At 44.9% G+C, this 26172-nt stretch overlaps 5 protein-coding genes across 10 annotated transcripts; 3 read left to right on the forward strand and 2 right to left on the reverse strand.

The window, feature by feature from the left end:
- The first annotated feature begins 745 nt into the window (after nt 1-745).
- LOC117851210 (uncharacterized) lies at nt 746-5691 on the forward strand. 2 transcript variants are annotated; one of them, XM_034732973.2, is made up of 4 exons: nt 746-929; nt 1017-1095; nt 3267-4921; nt 5043-5691. In XM_034732973.2, the coding sequence occupies exons 3-4, from the start codon at nt 3469-3471 to the stop codon at nt 5327-5329; spliced, it is 1740 nt and encodes a 579-aa protein (XP_034588864.1). In that variant the 5' UTR covers nt 746-929; nt 1017-1095; nt 3267-3468; the 3' UTR covers nt 5330-5691. The 2 variants fall into 2 exon arrangements, with proteins under 2 accessions (XP_034588864.1, XP_034588865.1); XM_034732974.2 differs by lacking the exon at nt 1017-1095.
- Nucleotides 5692-6472: 781 nt separating this feature from the next.
- On the forward strand, nt 6473-10149 carry LOC117851211 (uncharacterized). 2 transcript variants are annotated; one of them, XM_034732975.2, is made up of 10 exons: nt 6473-6957; nt 7062-7175; nt 7281-7463; nt 7710-8200; nt 8453-8552; nt 8680-8739; nt 8906-8998; nt 9113-9232; nt 9388-9753; nt 9863-10149. In XM_034732975.2, exons 1-9 carry the CDS (start codon nt 6853-6855, stop codon nt 9706-9708), a joined length of 1587 nt encoding a protein of 528 aa, XP_034588866.1. In that variant the 5' UTR covers nt 6473-6852; the 3' UTR covers nt 9709-9753; nt 9863-10149. The 2 variants fall into 2 exon arrangements, 1 of the variants encoding a protein (XP_034588866.1); XR_004639499.2 differs by having other exon boundaries at nt 6485-6957; nt 9388-9769.
- A 5019-nt stretch (nt 10150-15168) lies between these two features.
- On the reverse strand, nt 15169-18999 carry LOC117851212 (D-glycerate 3-kinase, chloroplastic). The gene is made up of 12 exons (XM_034732976.2): nt 18682-18999; nt 17749-18107; nt 17218-17297; nt 17081-17132; nt 16939-16980; nt 16763-16841; nt 16554-16585; nt 16403-16471; nt 16255-16329; nt 16046-16162; nt 15903-15953; nt 15169-15620 (listed from the first exon to the last, which is right to left on the reverse strand). The coding sequence occupies exons 1-12, from the start codon at nt 18842-18844 to the stop codon at nt 15477-15479; spliced, it is 1263 nt and encodes a 420-aa protein (XP_034588867.1). The 5' UTR covers nt 18845-18999; the 3' UTR covers nt 15169-15476.
- An 878-nt stretch (nt 19000-19877) lies between these two features.
- LOC117851215 (uncharacterized) lies at nt 19878-21030 on the reverse strand. 4 transcript variants are annotated; one of them, XM_072293357.1, is made up of 4 exons: nt 20759-21030; nt 20531-20663; nt 20339-20406; nt 19878-20260 (listed from the first exon to the last, which is right to left on the reverse strand). In XM_072293357.1, exons 1-4 carry the CDS (start codon nt 20862-20864, stop codon nt 20241-20243), a joined length of 327 nt encoding a protein of 108 aa, XP_072149458.1. In that variant the 5' UTR covers nt 20865-21030; the 3' UTR covers nt 19878-20240. The 4 variants fall into 4 exon arrangements, with proteins under 4 accessions (XP_072149458.1, XP_072149459.1, XP_034588872.1 ...); XM_072293358.1 differs by having other exon boundaries at nt 19878-20245; nt 20759-21023; XM_034732981.2 differs by having other exon boundaries at nt 20339-20383; nt 20759-21021.
- Nucleotides 21031-21192: 162 nt separating this feature from the next.
- Nucleotides 21193-25469, forward strand: LOC117851213 (zinc finger CCCH domain-containing protein 46). The gene is made up of 11 exons (XM_034732979.2): nt 21193-21564; nt 21714-21939; nt 22051-22133; nt 22226-22324; nt 22413-22506; nt 22927-23150; nt 23279-23391; nt 23873-24068; nt 24483-24546; nt 25011-25163; nt 25254-25469. The coding sequence occupies exons 1-10, from the start codon at nt 21521-21523 to the stop codon at nt 25056-25058; spliced, it is 1191 nt and encodes a 396-aa protein (XP_034588870.1). The 5' UTR covers nt 21193-21520; the 3' UTR covers nt 25059-25163; nt 25254-25469.
- Nucleotides 25470-26172: the final 703 nt, after the last annotated feature.

Below are 26172 nucleotides of genomic sequence, written 5' to 3' on the forward strand. Positions count from 1 at the left end.
AAATCAGCTGTTTTAACTTTTCAGCTGGCTTATAAGTCCAGGTAAACAGCCAAATTGGTAAAATGTTGTAACCACTATGCAACATAAAAAAAGATAAATACCAACTCCGTGAATTTTATTAAGCACTCACATAAGCACTTATTGGACGCCGAGAAAATAGGGTCAAACAAAAATTTTGCTCAGCATTTAGGGGGTGTTTGGGAGACAGGGGCTAAAATTTAGCCCCTGTCACATTGTATGTTTGGACACTAATTAGGAGTATTAAACGTAGTTTAATTACAAAACTAATTGCACAACCCCTAGGCTAAATCGTGAGACGAATCTATTAAGCCTAATTAGTCCATGATTTGACAATGTGGTGCTACAGTAACCATTCGCTAATGATGGATTAATTAGGCTTAATAGATTCGTCTCGTAATTTAGCCTAGGGGTTCTGCTATTAGTTTTGTAATTAGCTCATGTTTAATCCTCCTAATTAGCATCCGAACATCCGACGTGACAGGGTATGGACTTTTTTTTTCCATATATACAACGTTTTCCCACCACGGCCTCATCCACGAGGAGTGCACGACATGCCGGTCAACAGTCAACACTGGTCCTACGTTGACAATGCGGCGACCCCACTCCGCCTGGCCGTCCGATCTCGTTTGCACGGTGGATCGGCGCCCGAGGTCCACGACGAGGATTAAAAGCCCCTCTGGAAACCTAGGAGAGGAGGGACCCCCAGGATTTCGAAGTCCACGAGACCACGACGCCGTCGCCGCCTGTCTCTGTCGTTCCCCCTCTTCCTGTCGGCGTCGGATTTCCGCTCCCCCCCCCCCCCCCCCCCCCCCCCCCCCCCGGGCGGCCTCGGCGCCGCTCCTGAGCGGATCATTGGAGCGGAGATCCATCATCGGGTGGTGGACTTGGTATCTTCGCTTTCTGGAAAGGTAGTTGCTTCCTCGGTATGCTCGCGTGGATTCCATTTCCGTCGCATTGTTGCCTGCCAGGTGCTAATCTTTCTCCCCTCTGCTCAGTGAACTGCCGATTTGTCTCGGCGTGGTGGCCTCTTGAGTTTTGACTGATCCGTGGGGTCGATTGGGTTTTCTTCTGTTGGTAAGGAAACCCTAGCTTGAGCAACCGAATTTTCTAAGCGGGGCTTTTGTTTTTAGTGGATGTTTCAACTTTCAACTGTGAGAAATCGAATCCATTTCTTTCATCTCTCAGTACTGGTAGTCGCGGGTTCATTTGCTGCGCGGCATGCTGATCCAGTCCAGCCAACCATGCATCCATGGTCTGAGTCGGCCCTTCTAATCCAACGCGTGAGAGATGTCCAGTCCTTGGATCTCAGTCAATCCCATAGTGATGGTGGGCCCAGACTTTCTGTATGCAAGGTTTAGGGCTTTAGGCGTCAAAGGAGTGGACATGGTTAAATTCTTACACAGCCATGGGAATGGAGGCTGGCTAAAGTGATAGGATAGGGAACCTTGGACGCGGAAAAATCTTTGCCACCTTGTGACAACTTGAACAAATTTTAGTTGTTCTTTCCCGCCTCCACGTGGCGGGTATTAAAACTTAAAAGCCAAAACCTCCGCACTTCACCACCGGGGATTCATGAGGGACCATGTGTGTACAAAAGAGAGCTCCTTTTGTCCCATGTAGTTTATTTAGTTAAGGAGTTCAGAGTGTAATGGTATGTTGAGCCAATCAGAGCATGGTCACATGGCTCAGTTTCTTAATTTAAAGCATAATGGTGGCTTTTTAAAAGCTGTTGTGCCAATTAGAGCACGGTTGGCTCAGTGTCTTAGTTTTAAGAACATGCAGACAAGGAAGTGTTTCCTTTAGATCCATGTGCATGTTTACAAAGAGCATGGACGTGTCAAGCACATGACTATCTACAGTGAATAACGTTTCTATTTTATTTGTTGTTTGCCCCTCAAGATCTGAATATGCTAAATGCAGATAGCAGCCTAATTTGCATTGATCTACAGTATTCAGCCTTATGGACCTTTGAGCAGGAACTAGACAACTAGTATATTTGAGCGTTGTTAGGTTGTTGCCATGTATTTCAACATTCTTTTGTGCTTTTCCTTTTTAAACTTCTGCAGATTAATTTATGCTGTTCTGACTTTCCGATGGGTATGCACCACAATTGTACTACATCTCGTTTTGCGGTTGCCGGATGGCCAACGATAGAAGTCAAAACCCTTAGTAAATAAATTCAACTCTCTGAATTGGAAGTTTATTCTCAATGACAATTGGCTTATTCGTGAAACAAATCAAAATATTATTCCCAGTGAAAATTGGCTTATTCATGAAATGAATCAAATATCGGCCCACGACAGCCCATTAGGAGATTGCTCCCGCACCCATGCCTTAAACGATTCCCGTGCACATGCGGAGACTTGCTCCCGCACTTTAGGAGATAAGACTCCCCTTCAAGACACGTGCATGGTTACTAGTATATGTAATGCTAGTGTTCTGTTTCCTACTTGTAAGATTTCATTTACATTTCCTCATATGATCCTGAGCTTTGTTCATTTTTTTTCCTATCTGATTCTATATCTTAGTGTTTAGATTCCAGTTTTGCCCTTTTGGACTGGCTATTATGATTATGAGTTAGAGTCAAAATATCTAGAAGACGGAAGAGGTCTGTAATTAGTCCGTTAAAACAATTATTTAATGTGCATCGATTCTCTTAGTTTTGCATTGTTTTGTCCATCATTTATGTTCCGTCAAACATCATCTGGACAAGCATGGGGTTCAGAACATTGATCATTATTGCAGAAATAAAAGAAATGCCACATTTGTAGTTTGTATCCCAAGGTTTAAAGTAATGCATGGATATGGGGTATAGCTACCATTATGGTCAGATGACAGTTTTCAATGCTACCAAATTGTCTGGATGTCACTTAATTTGCTAGCAATTTTCATACTGGACCGTGATTTTCAAATTTCAAATCCTTGGAGCTTCAAGGTTGTAGGATCAAATCAACGCATAGACAACTGTATCCATGTATGTAATCCAGATATATACTCCATCATAATAGCATGGTGAAAAAGACAAATGGTTGAACTCCCCTGTCACCATTACTGTACTTCACTGTATTGATGCCCAAAGATTCGTAGCTCTGGTAACTATAGCTTGTTATTTGAAAATGGAATAATGCAACACAAATAGTTATTCCTTTATTTCTAAAAAAATCATTTGCTTTTATGGTGAGAAGGAAGTACCTTCATTCTGTTAGATTAATTTATCTTAACAGCCTGTCTTTACTTCTTTTTAGGAATGTGCATCAACGAGTTTATTTGGAAAACTGACATATCCTGAGCTTCCTATGAATATGATAAGGAATCTGTCCCCACCAGATCAAGTGTGACAGCCACTTTTGCAGCTAGCTGCCTTAAGTACATACTACAAAGGAGAAGGGGCTTTGTCTTTGTGAACCGCTTGTATCTTCAGTTCACACATAATTTGAACACAATTTGATGCAACCCATGGCAACCAGAAGGACAGATGTTAATGGTGTTTATTTGGCTGAAAGTTCTTCTAGGCAGGAACTCTGTGTTGTGAATAGGCAAGCAGAACTATCATCATCATCATCCGGCCAGAAAACCAACGCATGCAGCCGCTCTGAGGACAAGCCTGTGTCACAAAGGCAGGAACCTGAACCCTCCATGGGAGCAAGTGATAACATTGATTCTCTGGTAGCAAATTCAATAGGCAGGCTCATCTTTGAGGCTGGACTTGAGCCTGGTTTTGTTCACTTGCCGTCTTTTAATGGGGTGATTGATTTGCTCACCCGTGGGGTTCGGATCGCAATGCCTTCTTATGAATATATTCTTCAGGTGCAAATAAAGGAAGTTCAACAGCGTGACAGGGCTTTGAGGCAACACTGGGAAAAAAGTGGCTGCAGTGTGATATTGGATAGCTGGAAAAGCCGATGTGGGAAAAGGTTTGTCAGTGTTTTTGTGCATTGCAGAGAAGGCATGCTGTTTCTCAGATCCATGGACACCTCTACAATATTTGATGATGTTGATGAGCTTGCCGCAATGGTGTGTCATGTGATTGAAGATATTGGTGTTCGCAACATCGTTCAGGTTATCATAAATGATGTATCGCCACATATGCAAGCTGCAGAACATGCTGTGTTAAAGAGATATGAGCAGTCATTCATATTCACGGTATGTGCCGATCTTTGCATCGATCTTCTTCTTGAGAATATAGCAGCACTTGATAACGTGAAAGATGTCCTAACGAAGGCAAAGGAAATCACTAGGTTTTTGTATGGCCATGCACTGCCAATGGAACTGAAAAGGCTGTATATTGGGGATGCCGAGATCATAAGTAATTCTAACCTGAAATGTGTGGCTATGTTTGACACTCTAGAAAAGCTTGTGTCTCGGAGGGAAAATCTGGTGGAGATGTTTAACTCTGCAGACTGGGTTTCCTCTGATCTGGCTTCTACTAATCTGTCCATGGGTATATGTGAGGTAGTACAGATGGAAAATGCATTCTGGTGTGCTGCTGCCCACGTTTTGAAGGTCACAGGCCCACTTATCAGAGTTTTGTACAAACTGGAAGATGACAAGTGTCCAGTGAGTGTCCTGTATGATGCCATGGATAACGCAAAGGAAGAGATAAAACAGAATCTTGGTGATGAGCATGACAGTTACTGGCAGATGATTGATCACATTTGGGATGATTACTTGCATTCCCCAGTCCATGCTGCTGGTTATTTTCTCAATCCAGCTATCTTTTACACCGATCGATTCCGCAACGACGCTGAAATTAGCAGTGGCATCACAACCTGCATCCTCCGAGCAGCCAAGAGTCATTACGACGCATTGCTCGTGGCTGAACAAATGGATGTTTATCTGAGGAAGTCGGGGCAGTTTGATTCTGATCCAGCCATTGAGGAAGCTGTGGGTACACCTCAAGGTAAAGTAAAAGGCTAGTCTTCATTTGCTGTGTGAACCCTTTAATCTAAATATCAAATAGTCACTCTTATCTCTAGTTTTAAGTTAATTACATCGTTACCATTGTTTATTTGGAATCGCAGATCTCTGGTGGGTGAAGCACGGGACTGGCACGCCGGCGCTGCAGTCATTTGCGGGTCTGATCCTAGGTCAGACGTGCTACGGCGCGTCCAGGTACAACCTCGACAGGAGCTTGTCGGAGAGGCTGCACACCGAGAAGATGGCCTACACCGAGCGGGAGAGATTCCGCAGCATGGAGTACGTCTACTACAACCTCCGCCTCGCGAGCTCGGTGCCCCGCGTCGCCGGCCCTCCTGCCGCCCAGCATGGCAGGCTCACTACCCAGCTGGGCGACTGGGTCTCAGCATAGCAGCACACCCATGCGGCCATGACTGCTTGCTGCTGGTTTGTGGTTGACGCGGCGACCCTCCTGCCGCCCAGCATGGCAAGCTCACTACCCAGCTGGGCGACTGGGTCTCAGCAGAGCAGCACACCCATGCGGCCATGCCTGCTTGCTGCTGGTTGTGGTTGACGTCGAAACTGGCTCGGGCCGGTCTGGTGTGACTTTGGGCCGGTGGTTCTTGTATTTGTGTATGTAGTTCTGTACACTACGGGCCGGCCCATGAAAGAAACCGGAAGCCTGGTGACTTGTGTTTGTTATACTCGCATTCTTCTTTTTCCGGCCGGATGATTAATTTTTCCATGAATGAAATGATTTTGCTGGCTGACTAATCGACGTGGTTGTTCTCTCGAGTTGCTTGCTTCTTGGACGGCACGGGGCCACGGCCACGCCTGCTTTCAATGTGTCCTGCGGGTCGCAGCGTCGCTGTGTCGCCTGCGTCTCGTCGGAACGAATTGAATTGGCCACGGCCAGAGCCTGCACCCGTGCAGAGTGGAGTTGCTCCGGGCACTGTGGCAGACTGGCAGCGGTCGCATTTGCTGCGCCCCAACCACCCATGGCAGCTTGTGCTTCCATTGTCTGATGCGGTGGACATTGCTCCTGGCTGATTACTTTTTTCTAATCAGTTTTTTCAAGTTTGAACTCGGCTGTGGATCTGTGACGGGCTCCTTGAAGCTGATCCGATCCTCGGGCTCCGTAACCGTAATGCCCGGCTGGGGTGAGTGGTATAGGACGGCGTGCAAGGGCGGTAGGGAAGAAGGCTGGCGAGCACTAGCGGCAGCGGTTGCAGTAAACAACAAGGAAAGCCGTGGTAGTAAAAGAAAGAAAGAAGAAAGCGTAGCAAGGCAACAAGCGGCACGGGACAAGGGAGGCGTCTCGGGTCCGGTGGGATCCCAGCCTTTTGCCTCCCGCTCCGGTGAGATCGGGCTGCTGGATGGATTCTTGCGGTCAGGCGCCGGCACGGGCGCATAGGCCCGCGGATCGCGCCGCCATGCCGCTCGCACCCCCCGTCGGTCCGAGCAGCTGCAGATGGTTCGGTTGGGTGCTGCCTCGCCTCGCATGCGCACTCCGTCTTGTCGCGCTCGCACCGCGCCACCACCATCACCACCGCCACCGCCACCGCCACCTCGAGTCGCGAGTTGGGCGCCACCCACTCCACGCCACCGGCCACGCGGCCTAGGCACGTAGCTGCGCCTGCGTGGCCGCCCGCCCGCCGGCGGGGCCAATAGGCGACCGTGCATTTCAAAATTTGAAGACCAGGGCACCAGTCGGTCAAACTCGTATTCGGAGGAAGAGCTCCCGTTCTCCCCTCCCCCGTTTAAGTCTCCTGCTGCCACCGCTGCCGCCTCGCCTCTCCTCCTCTCTCCCACCGGAAGCGCGGCCCCGGCTGCCTCAACACCTCTCGCCGTCTCTCTCCGGGAGGAGCGAAGCGAATCGCCGAGGCGGCGGAGGAGGGAGAGGGGGAAGCCGCAGTCGGACTCGGACCGACGACCATGCCGCTGCCGCTGGCCAAGGCGAGGAGGGGGTTCTCGCCCCAGCCGCCGGCCCGCCCATCCTCTTCCTCCTCCTCGTCGTGCAGGCTGCAGCTGGAGCAGGATGTGAGTCCCCTTCGTCGTACCCCCGCCCCACTCTATCTGCAGTCTGCGGGCGCCCGCCGGGCATTCGTTCTCGCTCGCGCCTGACCTGTGAACCCCGCGCGCAGGTGAAGGAGCTGCAGAGGGCGCTGCGGGAGGAGACGGCGCTGCACGCCGTCCTCGAGGGCGCGCTCGAGCGCGCCGCCGTCACCCTCGCCGACATGGCATACCTCCCCACCAACGTACGCTGCGCGGCGCGGCTGTTGATTTCCCGATTCCCCACCGTGGTGAATGGCGCTGCTGGGTTCGCCGCTCACGCTAGATGTCTCCTCTCTCTATCTTTGCAGGCGCAGGAGCTGCTCTCCAACATCTGCATCCTGGAGACCGCCGTCACGAAGCTGGAGGAGGAGATGGTGTCCCTGCATTTCCAGCTCATCCAGGAGAGGAACGAGAGGAGGCTCGTCGAGTACCGACTCAAGCAGATGCCGCCGTCAGCTTGCTCCTGCTACTCTGGGAAACTCGGACCGGATGTACGAATTTCTTTCCTCATTTGTAATTCTTGCTTAATTACAAGATTCATTTAGGATTACAGATATAGTAGAATAACATACGTGCAATATGGTTCTAGAATAGTCACGCCAAATAGCTTCACCTCCCATTCTCATCTCAATGCATCATTTCCTGACTAAACTAAGGAACTCTGCAATTCAGATAGACTTCTGTGATTGTCTTCTTGGTCTGGCGCATATAACTGTGTAAATTCATTTTGCTACCAGGATACCACGGGCGAAAAATGTAGTCAAGGGGAGAAGGTTTATGCTCGTGCTGTCTTGCACGAGCAAGTTATGAAATTACAGAGGCAGATCTCTGTTAAAAGCTTAGTGAATCCTAATCAGCTTTCGGAGGACATCGTCCGCTGCATGAGGAACATCTTTATTTCCCTATCAGATTCCTGCAGAGACTCCTCAAGGAATTCCTCCATGGAGAATCAGTGGTCTATTCCATCTCCCAGCGGGAATTATTCAATTTCTGCGTTCTGGTCTCTATCGGAACCGTCTTCCATATCTTCTTGGGTACAGAGCCCTCAAGTTGATTTGAACTACAACAATAATTTATTAGCTTCGGAGACCGTTTTTGACCCCTACAAAGCTCGTGAGAAGCTTAGCTGGGCTGACATAGGTAGCTACAGTGCAGCGGCTGAAGTTTCATGGATGTCAGTTGGGAAAAAACAACTTGAATATGCTGCCGAGTCACTATGCAAATTCAGGTAAAGTGTCAAATAATTTTTTTTGTAATACCCGCAGTTTACTATTTTGTTATTAATTGAAACAATGACAACTGGTGTACCTAATCATGATATAATTCGCTGTCTTTAGCTCAGCGGTTCAGTACATTGTCTCTTTAGTACTTCATTGCCTTTTATTTCAATGCCATTAAAGATGAGCACCTGTTTTTTCATTCAGGGATCATGGTATTTGGGTTAATCCAACAGTACTAATGATTGCCTATTAGAGTGCAGGTTATTCATTGAGCAGCTGGCAGAAATAAACCCTGTTCACCTCAATGAGGATGCAAGGTTGGCATTTTGGATCAACCTATACAACGCGTTGATGATGCACGTAAGTGATCATGCAAACTCTAATTCTAATGGTAGTTGAATGTGGTAGAATACGTATTTTTTTTCCTTAACGGGTGGGAGAACATTTCGTTCTAAACATTAGTGACATTTTTTTCATCTATTCACAGGCTTATCTTGCTTATGGTGTTCCACGGAGTGACATGAAACTTTTTTCATTGATGCAAAAGGTTTGCTAAAAAAATTAATTATTGTACATTAGCTTTGTTCGTTTGTTAGTTGGTAGTTCAAGTAAATAGCATGCCAGCAATTCAAAATTTCCATATTTCTAACACTTATTGTCTAATATACTTTCCTTTCTGGAGAATCATATCGCTGTACTTGTTTTCCCTTTAGGCCGCATATACAATTGGGGGGCACTCATTCAGTGCTGCATTTATTGAATATGTGATTCTGAAGATGAAACCACCAAGTCATAGGCCACAGATGGTATGTCATTTACTCAAACCTTGCTGGGCATTTAGCTGGCAGAGCTGCTTATTTTAATTACCTTCTGTTATTCAACACATCCTGTTAATAGTTAATTTCTGTCTTTTGTTCAAGGCCCTGCTTCTTGCCCTTCAGAAGATGAAGGTACCTGAGGAGCAGAAAAAATTCTGCATTGAGGCACCTGAGCCACTTTTGACGTTTGCTCTCAGCTGTGGAATGTATTCTTCTCCTGCAGTAAGCCTCATATCATTCCTTAGTTGGCTTCCTTCATCTGTCACAGAGCACCTTTTTTTTAATTACCAAGTAGTAGTTACTAAGATGGAAAGGCCTTCATGATTATTTCTAGTGCAAAGATTTTATGGTTGACTTAGGACTAATTATCGCTGTAGGTGAAGATATACACAGCAAACAATGTGAGGGAAGAACTTCAAGATGCACAGCGTGATTTCATTAGGGCATCAGTAGGAGTGAGTCGTAAAGGGAAGCTTCTGGTCCCTAAGATGCTGCACTGTTTTGCCCGTGGTTTTGTTGACGACAACAGCTTCCCTATTTGGATATCGCATATCTTACCTCAGCAGCAAGCTACATTTGTTGATCACTGCGTGTCTCAAAGGCGGCAAAGTCTCCTGGGCAACCGTACTTTCGGCATCATTCCATTTGATTCTCGGTTTCGCTACCTGTTCCTACCAGATACGGGATTGATAAATTAACTTCCATCAATATTCAGATTCTTCCTTTCCCAGATAACCTAATTGGTAAACTATACTGCTGGTTAGTGTTTTTTTCCCTATCATGGATTCAGGTGCAACGTAAAGCTTATTTGGTTGTTTTTTTTTTCTGATGTATTTGCATGTTTTCTAACAGCCAACAGGCAACAGCGGAACATAAACTACCCAAATCTTCTGTTCCAAGCCCTGGCAGAGAGTTGAAACAAGAGGATTATCTTGAGAAGCAAGCTCATACTAAGGGATTATGGTAGTCTCAACTTTGAGAACGCACAGCAACTGGATTGAGTTTTGTAACTTTGGAAGTAAGATGTATATTATTGGAATTTATTAATAGTTCATCCGCCTCAAGCCCTCAACATCCTGTCGAGTTTCCTGAAAGATCTGTACATATCTCCTACTTCCAAATAAAAATTGGGTTCATCATGGTTTTTGTTTACTCATTATATCTGTTTATCATGGATCTGACAGCATGTACGTCCACACGCATTGGGCACAAAGACCCTGTTCTCATGTATGAGCTTGAATGTAAAATTAGACAAAAAAAAAAAACCAGCTGCAACTTGGTTACCTTACTTTGATGCCTCTAAAACGCAGCATTTAGAGGCCTGGCATAAGTACTCGATCCCTAATTCCCTCCATCCAGCCTGCAGCCATGATATATACTTCCTCCATCTCAAATTATAGGTTGTTTTGATTTTTTTTAATTCATAGACTTTGTTATGCATTTAGATATATAGAAAAGTCAAAACGACTTATAATTTGGAACGGAGAGAGAGAATGGAGAGAGAGAATATCGTAGTAGCTTCTTCGTACTAATCTAATATTACTAATTTAATGTTGCCCACTTGCCCTATCCATCCTGCCCATCCTTGATACGATTACAGATATCCGAGCACTCTACCAGGCTAACGAAACGCCAAACTGATCAGAGTACATCTCATTTTGGTCAGAAAGTATCTTTGAAAGAACAGGGAGCTGCAGTTACCAGTACTGTAACGCGTCCTTGAACACCACGAGTGGCCACAGCGAAAGAAACGACAATCGAGGGACCGAGAGATCCCACGCAGTGGCTATAGTCACTGCAACTTATTAGAATGATCAAGAAAACAGCTGAATGAATCATCAGGAACTGCCCGCAAAATTTTTTAGAAGAAAAAGAAATAGTCCCGACTTTAGGAAAAACCGAACGAGAGCATGGTTCCAAAAAAATGGAAACCGGTCTGACCTGCAACTAAAGTCTAAAACACTACTACAAACAACTGGGAAAAACAAAACAGTTCGTTTACATATATTGACTTTTTTTTGGAGAATATGCAAGAGAGTTGCGTATCTTTGTATAAGAAACGTTTACATATATTGACACCTCTGCTGATTCATCAGCAATAGCATCTCCAGCAGAACCGTTGTTTGTCTCTGCATCAGTAGGACCTTGAGCTTCTACAGCAGCTTTAGTTGCAGTAGAATCATCGTTTGAATCAACAGTTCCCTCTTCCAGGTAATATTTTTTTGAATGTCCTGTCGTAAATCTTGTTGCAACTTACCTTATTTAGCTTTGAGAAAATAAATTGTATGCTGTGCTTTAAGTTTACATTCACATATCCGTAGTGCAGTCAGCATGCATTTTAGCCCTCTATTTACATAACTAGTCCATCAATATTTTTAGAAGCTATTGTATTTAAAAATTATTTAGAAATTAAACTTCTAGCTAATAATCATAATTGATTACCGACTACTCTCTTATTTTTTCAATATGTCAACATAATACTTATATAGATATGTACCTATCTTTGTCCAGTTGTGATTGATTTTTAATTAATAATTACTCTATGCACTTTTTCATCAATATTCATACATTTTCCATTTTGTATCGCACCTCCAATCCTCCATACATTATGTTTAGCATACAAATCAATATTTTTCATCGATTCCTCACATACATGTATAAATGGTCTAAATGGTGACACTCATCATGTGTATATACATAAATAGGTAATTTAGAATCATATATTAGTTTACTTTTTGATATCTCTGTTTGATGCACATGAAGATAATTAGATTAAGATTTAGATGTTTAATTTTGGTTATTTTTAATAACAATATACATGGGTAATATATATAAAATTTTAGAATGACATTTTAAGTTATGCTTTATAATGATATGTATTAGTAAATTGGATGAAAATTATGGGGTTACTTTAGATTATTTTTATAATAGCTGAGCTCGGTAATTTAGATATATGTTTAGAGCTCATTTTTGAATATTTTCACAATGACAGTGGTGGGTAACTTTTTAGAAAATATAATAGATCAATGGCTATGATTATTAGAGTTTACAGGATTGGTGTTTGATATTTTTGATTTTTATGAGAATTTGTCTCTTTTTTCTAGCTTGTCTCATGGGAACAAATGCGGAGTCTCCAATGGAAAAAAATGAGACTACATTGCTAAAAAAAATATTACCATAAGCTACTTCTCGTTTGTTAAATATTCGAACACAATACTTATATAGATATATATTTATTATCTTCATCCAATTGTGATAGATTTTAGTTAGTAATTACTCTATAATATTTTCATCCACATTTATAATCTTTAACTTTTCACTTTGCATCGCAGATATACGCTTGAATTTGTTTAATGAATCCTAAGTTTGTGATACAATTTTAACATAGAAATCTATATTCTCATCACTTCCTCTATATCTTTATAAATGGTGACGCACATCATGCATATATACCTTAATTATTATATCATATATCAATAGTGCAAGATATAGACGATTTAGAATCATATATTGCTGTATATTTTTAATTAAGGTTATTTGATTCAAACGTAGGGTTATCATGTTATTTTTAATAATAGCATGTGTGCGTAATATAGATGCAAATTTAATGGGTTACTTTAAGTTTTTAAGTAATAGTGGTGGGCAATTCGGTTGCAAATTAGGGAGTTATTTTAAATATTATTTATAATGGCATAAGTGGGTAATTTTGATGAAGATTAGGGGGTTACTTTAGTTTATTTTATATAATGGCAGAGGTGGGTAATTTATATATAGATTTAAGGGGTTACTTTAGGCTATTTTCATAATGACATAGGTGGGTAATTTTTTTAGAAAACATAATAGATCCAATGGCTATGATGATTAAATCTATCGATTGACGGTCAGATGTTTTGCTTTTTTGTGAGAATTTCTAGGATTTCTCTCTTTTTCTAGAGTGTCCACCTAGGAATCCTAAGTGGCTTCACCTGGAGGCTTCAAAACTCCAATTAGTAATAGTAAGATGCGATTTTTGTCGCATATGCAAAAAAAAAATGTTGTGCCAAATGAAGAGCATACAAGCAAATAACTTGTAACCACTCATTGAGGCTTTCATCTAATCCATTTCCCACACTTACGTTGATTACTTTGTCGTCTACATAGTAGAGTCCAAAGAATCAGGCGTCAAATTGGAACCATTCATGGCCACAAAACGGAGTTATCGTAACGTCACCACTGTCTGGCTACTTGGGTAGGTTCTATCTGGTTACTTGATGATGCCTGTTATTTTCAGAAAGGTTGAGACAAAGGATGGTAGGCCAGCATTGGAAGAGAATATCCAGAACCACTGGAACGTGTCAGTCCTAAACCTGACAGCCAACGTGAAGAAGATTTGCTGTCAGAGATGGACGAGGAGCTCTTCTCCGCCTGCCTTGCCAAGCACAAGGAAGACGGAGAGAGGCAGGCGTCGCTGTCAGAGATTGTCAATGTGCTGAACAGAAGAGCACCTTGTTAGTTTAGTTTTTAGGGTAGAAGTATGCATGCTGTAAGCTGCAACTATTTGTGTAGGGATCTCTCCATCTCTCTGGTATGATAAAGGTGCCTGTTTTCATGCATCCGTGCTTGTTTTATGAGCAGCGTTATTCAGCTTCGTTCCGCTCTCCTCTTGCTGCTTCCCGTTTAGCAAGTGATATCAAATACGGATACGAATTAGTCAAGTTTCGAGTTTTATGGAGTTTACCATATTGTAGTCAAAATAAATAAAGGTAGTGTTGAATGTTGCCCCCAAAAATTTTGTAAAAGTAGGCATTACAGTTACAGTTAGCTCATGAAACGAGCAGAGGAGAAAGTTATTTTACAAAAAAAAAATTAAAAAAGGGGAAGAACGGTCTGACAAACTTTGAGGAAAAGGAAAAGGGGAAGAAATGGTCCAGGTTTCCAGCAAACTTGATCGAGAAGAAGGAAAAAGACCGGCAGGAAAAGTGTCAAAATGCGTGCTACTTTCAGTTTTGAAAGTGCAGGGATGTCTTTTGAAACTGCACCTGTCATGTTGGTTTTTGTCGTCCACTTGTGTCTTTCATCTTTTGCATGCTACTCTGTACGTACATGGCTTGCCTTCTGAGTGCGTGCCGCTTGCGTTGACTGCAGGCGAAGGCGGCCAGCACCGGGAAAAACCCTGTGCAGTCATGAGGCTCTGTCCTCCTGCAACTGAAGCACCGGTTTGCATTGGTGTAGTTCTTCTGGATATTACTTTGGGCAGGGCGATAGAAGAAAATAATAATACTCCGAGTAGGACACTAGGACTGCATGGTCGATGAGCTTTTTTTTTTACTCTCTGTTAAGGTATTTTCACAATATTTCTTTTACATAACTCTTCTTGGTGAGAAACTTTGATTTCAGGTCAGCAACCTGATCATCACAACAGTGATCACAACTGTAACATACTCAAGCCTTTCTGAGTGAGATTATAAATGAGCAAAACTTCCTTAAAACAAAAAATAAATTAAAATATCTACTTGGTATATCATGTTGTACATAGTTTTGTGTATTACTCATGCTCTTATTTTTTTTTTGAAAGGAAAAGGGTACGAGATTGTGCCTATTTCATTGATAAAGTAGGGTTACAGCCGGCTAGCCGGGTAAGGAAGAGGGAGAAAAGGACAAAAAAGATGGGAAAAGGCAGAGAGGCACCCAGCGTGTTGTGTTTATAAAAGAAGGGCCGCTAAGGCTCTCGCTCCTGCTGCTACCCACATGTTGGTTGAAAATTTGATTTTTGCTATTAGCGATGTCGTCGGGGAACCCTGATGGCGGAAGATGCGTGAATTTCGCTCGTTCCATATTTCCCACATAATAAGGAGGGCGAGGCTTCGGGACACTTTACGCGGGATTCCTGTTGTTGATGTGATATTGGTCCACCAATCTATGGCCGTCATGCTCTTATGCATTTCACCATAAATCTTTTGAAACCTGTAGCAACACACGTGCACGGAGCTAGTCACATTAAGATTTATAAAACTTCCTTTATTGGTGTTGGGCAAGGCAAGCCTTCTAATAATGGTGAAAGCTTTTGCGTTCATAACTCCACTTGGCCGGATGAATTTGAAGAGCTTACGTGATGGAATTCGAATGTAGAAGAACATGCGCAGAATATTTAACAAACTGAATCGGGTACGACCGGAAGATAAAAAAAATTGGTTTCCTTGCATTCCAAATCGTATGTCGTTTTTCTATATATGGACAGGTGCATAGCAAAATCTATGTATCTAGAAAAGCAAAAATAATCTACAATTTAGGACGGAGGGAGTAGATAACAAATTTTGATATGCACGTAATTTACAGGTTCACCGTATATTTGAACCACGAGAAAAAGATGCCTATAGTGCTAGCTTGACATAAGCAGTCTCATAAAGATCATTGATCTCAAGCTGCACCATGGAGTCAGAAAAATCCATTTTCACTTTTTCAGCATGTACACCAGGAATTCAGAACCTCAGTTGCCCCATATAGGGTTCCTCGCTTCATCTATGTCAATGACCAGCAGGTGCTCTGGTTTTGAACCATTTGGTCCCTCTTTGTATAGTGTGGGCAAATACGCATGGTATGCCGGTAGGTAGCGTGATACAAAATCCATAACCTGCAATAATCGCCAGTGATTATATTTTTTGTGGAGAACACGTCAGGGTAATGAAAGAAATCAGGAGGGGACACTCTCCTCCGTTGCCATCAAAAAAGAAAGAAAGAAAGAAAACACGTCAGGAATTTAATTGCTGGATACATGTGAGTCTAGATGAGATGGGCTTTAATTTCAAATGAATGACATAAGAATGATTTGATGAAGAAACTACATCACTCAACCAGTCAGTCAGTCAGTTTTACTTCCCCTACCATCCGTGAATAGCTGTGTCAGAGAACGTACCTCCTCATCCGACATTCCAGGTTTTCCATCTGCTCTCATGGCTACCTCTGCCTGCACAAATCCAAGTACGGACTTCAGAAATTGCAATCCATAGTTTGTCATGAATTCTGCAAGACTGCTTGTCAGATAAATCAAGTAATGACCTGCAGCCGCCACTGGAATACAGAATTGGGTTCTCTTATTTTTATAACGATCCATGACTGGATGAACCTGTCCCAAGCATCATAGTATGCTTCTAGGTTCTTGTTAACCACCTCGAGCTGATGATGACAACATCAGTGTCACAGTATAACTACAGTGGAAGTAAGGAAAGAAAACAAAATCAGGTAACAAAATAATCTCACAAGATCACCTGAGGATCCACTGCTTTCACAACTTCATTTGGAAGAGGTTTAAATCCAAGCATCCATCCTTCAAAGAGAATAACCTAGGGCAGCAAAGACATACAATAAATTAAGAATCGAGATTTCTCAAAGCTCCTCAGCTAAATATGAGATTACCTCTAAGGGCCCTTCAACCTCCGGCCACACTGAAGGATCAGCCCGATCACCTCTTCCCCCAAAAGCAGACTGCATGGACATGTGACATGTATCATGCAGATGATCAGCTATAAACATCAGCGCGGGAAGAAGGTTAACTGCAACCTTTTACCTTGTTATACCGTGGAACCTTCATCTTCATACCTAAATGTTGCGAAAACAATTGTCAGTTCACATAAAAGTTCTTTGCTAGAAAATAACTTTGCTCAAAAAAGCATAAAAGTTCAGTGCTCAGTTCATCATGCCTTTCCAAAAAAATTATTGTCAAGAAGAAACAGAAATAGTTTGCAGACGGCTCAAATACATGTTTTGAACTAGTACCTTCCTTAGTTAGTTTCGTAAGTGACTCAAGTGTTTCAACTGAGAATTGGAGATCGTGGCTCCCAGCATTTCCACGGAGCTGGAAAGTTTTGGTCAGTTACTCTCAGTTCATCATGTCTTGCAATGTTCAAAGTAAAGCACAGCCTAGCAGCCTGCTGGAGTGAAGGAGTTTGTACCTCTAAAAGAGCATTTCCAGGATTTCTATCCCTCAGTTCATTCTGGACATGAAAAATCTTAAGGGTCAGCTATTTAACTATTCAGACACTATTTCTGAATATAGGATTGATAATTTTTCCACATTTAGTTGAAGCTTCACACCTGGTCTTTTGCTGTCAAATAGAAGTCATCTATAGACAACACGGTGGATTTCCTGAGTCACACAAAAGTTTAGCCTTATATTTCATTCAGACAGGTTAGGAGGCGTGTTATGTTCAGTTTTGATAAGGAGATCTTACCTACCAGCAACCTGGAAAAGGTAATTAAGTGCAAAGACAAGAGTCGTCTTTCCACTTCCTTGAGGAGCGCTGACCCCGATCTGCATTACATAAAGATGACTAGTTATCAATTACGAACTGATGAAACTGTAAGCAGTTCATTCTTGTAACCTCAGAATCAGATTCAATCCCCATCTTGGCTGAAATATCTCCTTTAATAATTTTCTCGATCCAATAAGGCTGCCTCATGGACAGCATATGCTTTTTTTATATTTTACTAAGCATCCACTATGTGTGTGGTGGACGCATAATTCAGAAGAACTTGTTCTCTTCTGCATAGCTGGAGGGACATTGCATGATGAGAGCTTTGGATTCTATCCACACTAGAAGACAGAGTTCCGTGACAGATACGATCGGGTTTATATGTGAGATGACGGATCTAGTGGCCTGGTGAAGTGGATTGCCTAGTTCTACTTGGCATGCAAACAAATAGCACCTAATAAGCAAATGTTGATGGCCGCAAATTAAAAGGAAATGCTGATGCGTGCTTACCACCAATGGTGGGATTTCGTCGCCCTCGTTGTATTTGGCCCTGTGCTCGATGACCTGGTCCTCGCACCAGAGGAAGACGGGGATGTAGAAGTGGTATATCCTGGCCTTCTCGGCCTCCGACAGCTGGAGCTCGTTGAGGCGGAACAGGCGCGCGACCTGGCCTCCGCAGCGCAGCCACCGGTCGATGGACTCGGCGATCTTCTCCTTGGTGTAGCCGATCCTGTCCACCAGCGGGCCGCTGCAGATGAAGTCGTACAGGTCCTGCACGGACGTGACGAGCGCCGGGGACGACGACGGGGTGATGCGTGGCGGCGCCGCCAGCGACCGCCCGGGGCTGTGATCCGGGCATGGAAGGAACGCTGGTGCAAAGAGACCGAGAAATTCGCATCAATGAACTAACAAGTGTTCAATAATCTTATCCTACTGAAATCACCACAGCCCACGAGCGACATTATCCTACTGAATTCCTTACTCGGGTTACCATCCATGCTGTCGTCCTTTCAAGTTCCAAGAACCAGCGAAATCGATGGCCTAGCAACAGGAAGAAACCCCCCCAAACCAAATCGATCTGGCATGGACTAGCTAAAAATCCGGAGGAGAGAAGATCAAGGCGCGCAAGAATTTTATTTATATGCCCGTCGAGCATCGCTCCACTGGGGAAGAGATAAGATAGAAAATGGTTGCTGAAGTCCTACGCAGGCAAATGCTGGCATGCGAGACGGAACGATCGCGCCAACACCGTCCTAGCGTCCTCATCCGTTGCGCAAGCGTAGGAAAAGGCCGTTCTAGAAGCAGTAAACGACAGCCAGCACGCTACCGCAGCACTAAAGAATCGAAGCCGATCAGAAAGAGGAGGACACACTGTTTGGGCAGTGCGCACAAGCTTTCCCTCCAACGCACGTAACTGGTAGCGGGGGGATGAGTTGGGCCAACCTTTTCTCGATGGAGCGGCGGCGGCGGTCACTGCGAGGGAGCAGGAGGCGGCCGCCGCCGGCCTGCGGTGGTGGTGCGGCCTGGCGACGAAGAGCGGGGCTGCCGGGGAGGAGGAGGACGCGGCCGCCGAGGGCGGCGGCGGGGCGGCGTGTAGCGGCGCCATCCTCTCTCTCTCTCTCTCTCTCTCTCTCTCACTATGTGTGTCTCTTCCTCTCGCGCCCGCGAGCAATCGAGGAGTCGCGCCAAGCACTAGGAGACGTGGGGTTTGGAGGGGGCGGAGGGGATTATTCAGGATTGGGCGCGGGGCGTGGGCAGCCTCTCGATGAAGCTCCTGCGCCGCGCCGCGCGGCCGATCGCTTTCGCCGTTCCCGAGTCCCTCAGCAAACGTGGATGGCCGATGCCTGATGAGATGAGACCAGAGTCAGAAACGTAAACTTGCCATCCACATCCATCAGCAACATCGTCCCTGCCCAACGCCAACGGCCTTCCTCCCAAGTCCCGCCATGGCCGGTGGCGTCCTCACCCAGCGTGCCCTGCTCCATTGCCATCTCTGAGCTGGCCTATTGTCAGCGGTCTTACCACTAAAATTACATAGCACGACGTGTCATTGCCATCTCTTTCTTTTCTTTCTTTTTTGAATGAACATTGCCATCTCTTTCGAAGTACCAAGTATGTATCTTGAAAAGTATATCCATGGACCTTGGAATTGAGAAAGCACAACCCAGCTTTTTCAAAAAACAACAAGAAGAAAAAAACACAACCCACCTTTTTCCAAAATAAAACCAGAAGAAGAAAAGGCACAGCCCACCTTTTTCAAAAGAAAACAAGAAGAAAAAGCGCAACCAACCTTTTTTTTTACAAAAAAAGGAGAAAAAGCACAGCACACTGGATCGCGGTCAGTATCATTGGAACTCAATTGTACTACCTTTATGTACATCATCGGAGTGTCTTAATAGTTTCCTCTGCATCGATATCTTGTCAGGTTTCATGCAAATTCTATACATACCTCCTACTCCTTTCGTTCCAAATTGTAGGTCGTTTTGACTTTTCTAAGCGCATAGTTTTTGTTATACACTTAGTGTATGTCTAGATGCATGATAATATCTATGAATCTAGAAAAGCTAAAACGACCTACAATTTGGAACGGAGGGAGTATTTCCCATGTTCCAAATAAAAATGAAGTTCCTCATGGCCTGTTTACCCATTATATCCGTTTCTATTACCATGGTTGCAAAAAACATGTATATTCACATGCAATGGATGCATAAGCCAGAATGTAAAATTAAAAAAAATCCCAATCCATGAGATCGAGTTGTATTTAATCTCTGTGCCTCATATTGCACTGGGACCTATCAATCAAGATTACTACACTGCAATAATCCTGCCGTAGTTCCATTGCTGTGTCCGCGTGTTATCTGAATTGCTGCACATATAGTCCTCAGATAGAAGAACTTGTTTCAGTAGTAACTTGGAGATTTACATGTATGCAGCTCTGTCACGGACGGCTCATGGTCCATCCTTCCCGTCCTGGATCCGGTTGCAGATGTCCGAGCACTCTATCAGGCTGACGAACAACAAACTGATCAGAGTTCAACTCAATTTGTTCAGAAGTGCAGTAGTATCTCTGAAAGCACGGGGAGGTGCAGTTGTTTGTTACCAGTACTGCCGGGTCCGGAACCCGTCCTTGAACACCACGAGTGGCCTGCGCACGGCGAACACAAAATGCTGGGAATTCAGGCGTGAATGGATGATTGATCAGCATAATAGCTGAACGAATTGGTCGAGGATTCAGGAACCGTCCGTCGTTGCAGTTTGGGAGCAGAGCAGTGGTTGGTTGGTTTAATTTTACCTCCGGACGTTGAGGGGGCCCTCTCCGGGCGCGCCGCCGCCGCCGCGGATGCAGGTGCCGACGCACTTGGTGGTGCACTGCAGCGCCTTGGCCGACTTGGGGTGCTTGATCCGCTCCGCCTTCCCGTCGCCCCCTGCCCGGCCAGCTCGATTAAAAAGATCAGGACGCTCGCGTCAGTGACCCTGTGACAGAGCATGATGCTAGGTGGAAGCTATGTTCTGCGCGCACCGGAGAGCGTGGGCGGGATGTTGGAGAAGGTGTCAGGCTGCGGCGCCGGCGTGGAGAGGATGGCCGCGAGCGCCACCGCCACCACGGCCTGAGCCGCCGCAGTCATCCCCCAGGCGGCGCCCCCCAGGCGACGGCAGAATAGCGCTGTGGTGGCCTCGCGGAATCCAGGTAGAGCTGTGGCCGCCGGTCAGCCACTCGGCCTCGCTGCCGTTGCGATACACCTGCGCGACGTGGCTGCGAGCCTGCGACTGAGAGGAAGATACGATGGGCCCACCTCCGCCGTTCTTTTTCTGGAGAGAGGAAGATACGATGGGCCTACTTCTTCTTGTGCTAGGCCGTCTCTGAAGACCAGCCCAGCCCATATTCTGCAACGCAGGCCGAGGCCCAAGAATAGAGACTCCATCACTGCATCGGCCCGCTCCCCCTCTCACGACGGCGTGCTGGTCTGCCTGCAGGCTGCAGCCTGCGCTCCGGCCGGCTTTTCCCCCGACCCCGACTCCGACTCCGACCGCCAGCGTGCACCGCCGGTCCGAGGTCCGCCGCTGAGGAAGGAGGAAAGCCAGGGGTCCCTAGTGCTTTCCAAATTTCACCAGGCCAACACCGTGCGTCGCATCCACGCAAATACCGTGGCGGTGGCGGAAGTGGGGCAGGCGCTTGCAGTCGAGGGCGGCAGCGGCGGCGAGCGGGGACGAAACCCTAGAGCCGCGCTCCAGCGCCGCGCCGCGCCGCGCACGGATCGGTTCCCCCTCTCCGTTCCCGGCGATGAACCGGCGGCATGAGCTCTGCAGGAACTTCCAGCGCGGCAGGTACGGGGTCTTCTTCTCCCTTCTCCGTTGCCGCGGCGTGTGATTGGTTCCGGCGGGTTACTCCTCAATTGCGATGCTCGCCCTGAATGCCCCGTAGCTCGAATGGGGGGATCACGTTTTGATTGTAACGCTCGTTTTGGATGATGCAGCTGCAAGTACGGAGCGCAGTGCAGGTTCGTGCACGCGTCCTCTCAGCAGCAGCAGCAGCAGCAGCAGCAGCAGCAGGTGAAGCCCAACCCGTTTGGGTTCGGCTCCGGGAGCAGGCAGCAGCAGCAGCAGCCGTCGTTCGGTGCGCAGTTCCAGCAGCAGCAGCAGCAACAACAACAGCAGCAGAAGCCCAACCCTTTTGGATTCGGGGTGCAAGGTGCAGCAAAGGTTTGTTTCTAATGGGGAGTGGGATCTGTTTCTATTATTCGTCCTTAGCTGTAGGATTCAGCATGTGTAATTGGTCTTCTTGTGTGTGACTGATGGATTTTGTTGAATCAGCCATTTCAAAATAAGTGGGTAAGGGACCCTTCAGCTCCAACAAAGCAACCGGAAGCGGCGCAGCCACCAGCAGCAGCACACACGTGAGTCTGCAGTGCTAAATTGCTGTACTTTTGATCCTACTTGGTTACCCGTTGTTATGGGCAAGTCACTAATTTTGCAAGTTGTTTGCCAGCTCTTGTACAGATCCGGAGTCCTGCAGACAACAGATTGCTGAGGATTTTAAGAATGAAACTCCACTCTGGAAGCTTACATGTTATGCTCACCTCAGAAGGTAGATGGACTCGCTGTGCTTTAACGAGTGCCTTAGGGCTTCCCCCAATGTATTTGTGCTCATCAGTTTGTATTTTGTTTGCATTTAGTGGTCCTTGTGACATCAAGGGGGATATTAGCTTTGAGGAGCTGAGAGCTAAAGCTTACGAGGATGGTCGGCAAGGGCATCCTCTGCAGTCAATAGTAAGCTCACTGGCACTCCCAACTTGTTATTAAACTTCCGTGATTGGAATTTTGCACTTTGAAGTATGTATCTTGCACCTTGAAGTATGTGATAAAACATTACTAGTAAGCTCATCCTGTGCAGTTCAACTTCATTGTACTGATATCAAAAATGGCATGGAAAAATATATATCTATCAGAATTGTTTGAAACCGTACATGTATATTATTCTCTAATGTTAGACAGTTAGAGGTATGTAAAAGGTACCTGCGTGGGCAACATGACCTGTAGTCATCAGAAAACTGCAACATGGGGTCTTGGGAATTTTTAGCAAGGCGACACTACCTAGTGTAGTTCACTTATATAGTTTGATCGCCATAAATCTTATTGTTTGCTGGATATACAAGAATAGACTCTCATTCTTTGATTTCCTTTCTTCAGGTAGAGGGTGAAAGAAATCTGCAAAATGCAAAACTGATGGAGTTTACTAATTTCCTGAACAATCCGCGTGTATCAGTATCACAAACTCCAAGCTTTCCAACTGTGGCTTCCTTTCCTGAAGTGAAGAATAACCCGTCATTTGGGGTTCCGCAAACTAGTGGACCACCAGTGTTTAGTAGTTTCAGTCAAGTTGGAGCAGGAAATAACTTTGGACCTGGGCCCAGGTAATATTTGCATGATCATCTTGAAGGTTAAGCAATCAAAATGATCTACCGGCATTGTTATGCATATGATCAGTGTATTTTTCTTGTGCGCACGTGCTGTATTAATTTCAAGGAGCTATCTCATGCAGAACTGCACCAGGAAACCCAACCAATACTCTCTTTGGTCAACCTGTCCAGGCGAGCCCGCCAGCATTTCCTGCACCTACTTTTGGCCGTTCTGATATGAAATTTGGAGTTTCGGGTATGCATTATTGATTGATCCATGCAATTAGACTGTTACTTCTTTATTCAACCTAGTAGGTTGGTCAATTAATTTGTGAGCAATAGTTTGTGTGATTATGTATATCCATATCTCGATGGTCTTTAACTATTCTTATTCTTGACTCTGTTAATCTTTTGGTATACAGTGATAAAGAACTTAACCATTTGGTAAATTGCTAATGTATATGTCTATTTTTCAAGATGATCCTGTGTCCATTAGGAACCCCAGACCTTTAATTTACACAGCTTTAGGATTATAATTGGACTCAACAGGAACCCTACTGGACTCTTAGTGGACACTAGTATGGGCTCAGAATCCCATCAAATCCTACTAGCCACTTACCGTTGAACAATTCTGCGTATCCCTTTCTTTCCTTTCGTTTCCCTGTTTTCTTAATTTAGGATAGTAGTAGATTCTTCCTGTTATTTTGGTTCCCATTTCAACTTATATTATTTTACAGGTTCATTTGGAAGCCAGGTATCACAACAACCATCTGCGGGCTCAAGCATGTCCAATGTTGGCAATTTCCCCAAGCCTCCTGCAGGCTATCAGCAGTCTGCCTCCTCAAGCCATCACAGAGACATTGATAGGCAGTCACAAGATTTACTAAGTGGGATCGTAGCTCCGACAAGTGCCTTGAACCAAGCTCCTGTTGAGTAAGTTCTTCAATAAGATGTATACGATAGACTGAACTTGAGAGTGTGTACACAATATACTGAACTTGAGTACATGCCTTTTTTATGAGGAAAAAATGATAGTTCTTTTTAGTCATAATGAATGGGTATTAATTTTGTGATACCCAGGAGATTTCGATAAAGACTTTCAGAACAATGTATATATCTATCTAAAATGCAAAACTTCCTGAAAACATTACTGCTTGTGTAGATTTAATGGAGAACGCACTATGCTCCTCGCAACAATTTTTTTGAAAGTAACCAATCAGATTCGAATGTTCAGGAAAAGTTAATTTATGTATGTTTTATTTTGTTGATTTTGATTAGTGAACTTTGAAATTTATATGCAACATTTGTGAATTTACTGTTGCTTATCTCTATTCTCCCATCCAACAGGGACAACAAAAATGAAAATCAGGATGATAGTATCTGGTTGAAGGAAAAATGGTCAATTGGAGAGGTGTGAAATTCTTTCCTCATCTGCCATCTTGATTGTTGTTTCTAAGGAATTGTTTGCCTGTAGGCATTACTACTGGTATAGGCAATCCTGTGTTTTATAAACGACCAGCCATTTAGTTGATATACATTTGTGTCTGATATGCAGTTACATCTAGCATTTGAATTAGTGCTGTTAGCAAGATTTTGCTTATTTGGTGTTTTCTGTCTAGTACTTTTCACATGTTTGGTTCTTTGGCTATTTTTCTAAATTTGAACTGTTGTGAGGCTTGTGTTAGGACATAAATTCATGTCACTAAGAATTAAGTAATTAACCCATCTGTCTTATCCAACTGCCACCCATTAATAATTCTACTTATATTGCCTATTGATGGGAACCTGGTTATCTATCCTGTGCTACATTTGTATTGCATGTGCGATTATACTTAGCAGTCACAGATATTCCGCTTCACATGAACCGGTTTTCAGATTCCGCTGGGCGAACCACCGCAGAGGCACATCAGTCATGTGTTTTAGCAACTCAAAGTATTCTGTGTCGCGGAGCCGCGACCAAATCAGCTTCATTGTCCCCTTCCATGTTGTCAAGATACCATCAGTCAGTTACTCCTTTTCTCCTCCAAGGTAAATGCTCTCTGGCTTGCTCCGTCTCATCTGAAAACAAATTCTTGCTTTGTTGCATCATGTTCATTCCATTATTCGACTGTATTGCAGGCTTGCAGCTGCATATAACTATAACAGTACGAATGGGAGCCGTACGGCGAACTGGCGGAGGTCAAATATACACGAAAGGCTGATTAGTCCGTGTAAAACCTGTCTGTGTCGGGCATCATAACGAAGATCAGAATATGCATGTCCTCGGCTAAACTATGAACATCAGCATTTAGCCTCCCTTGCATTTGAAGCTCATATGGGCTGGGCCTTTTGCTACCGCTGGGCCTATCTCACCTGGCCTCTGCATTCTTGTTGTTCCTGTCTAGGAGTCTACGACCTGATCGATCGCTGTCTACGACCATTAAGAAGAGAAGAAAACGATCACTGCCTTGACATCACAGCTGCGTTTCACCTCCACGTCCATGTACCTCTGGCACAGGGACCCGCACCTCCCATCCTGAAAATGTACTGTGCTGGCAGATACGCCAAATTGGGAAAATGGTGGTCAGAAGATGGGCCAAGGCGATGGCAGGAGGTTAAATGCTTTATCCGGCCGTATTGGCAACACCCTATTGAATTGAATGCACGGAAAATGCAGGCGCTGGAAGATCCGCGGCACAAAGCGGGCACGATGCCCTGCCCCTCTCAACAGGTTCTACTGCACGATGTCGGCGGCAGCGCGTTGTGTTGACCTTGACCCGAGTGGTAACGGTAAGTGATGGGAGAGATGGAGCGGAGAAGCTTCGATCCAAAACGTTTTGAACGAACGAGCCCTCCTCCTCCTTGGAGTCCAGGTCCAGGTGTGCATCGTGCGAGCTGCCTTGAGATTCACGAGCGCACGCGGGCGCGGTGCACATTACAAAGCCCCGCCATTAATTAGTTCAGAAGAGGAAGTATTTTAGCGTTCTTGATCGCCTCAGGGTTCGTGGATAAATGAAAATCATAGAGGAGACGCTGACGAGTTGGAGCAAACGTCGGT

Source organism: Setaria viridis, chromosome 4, assembly GCF_005286985.2.
Source record: "Setaria viridis chromosome 4, Setaria_viridis_v4.0, whole genome shotgun sequence".
In the NCBI taxonomy this organism is placed as follows: domain Eukaryota; kingdom Viridiplantae; phylum Streptophyta; class Magnoliopsida; order Poales; family Poaceae; genus Setaria; species Setaria viridis.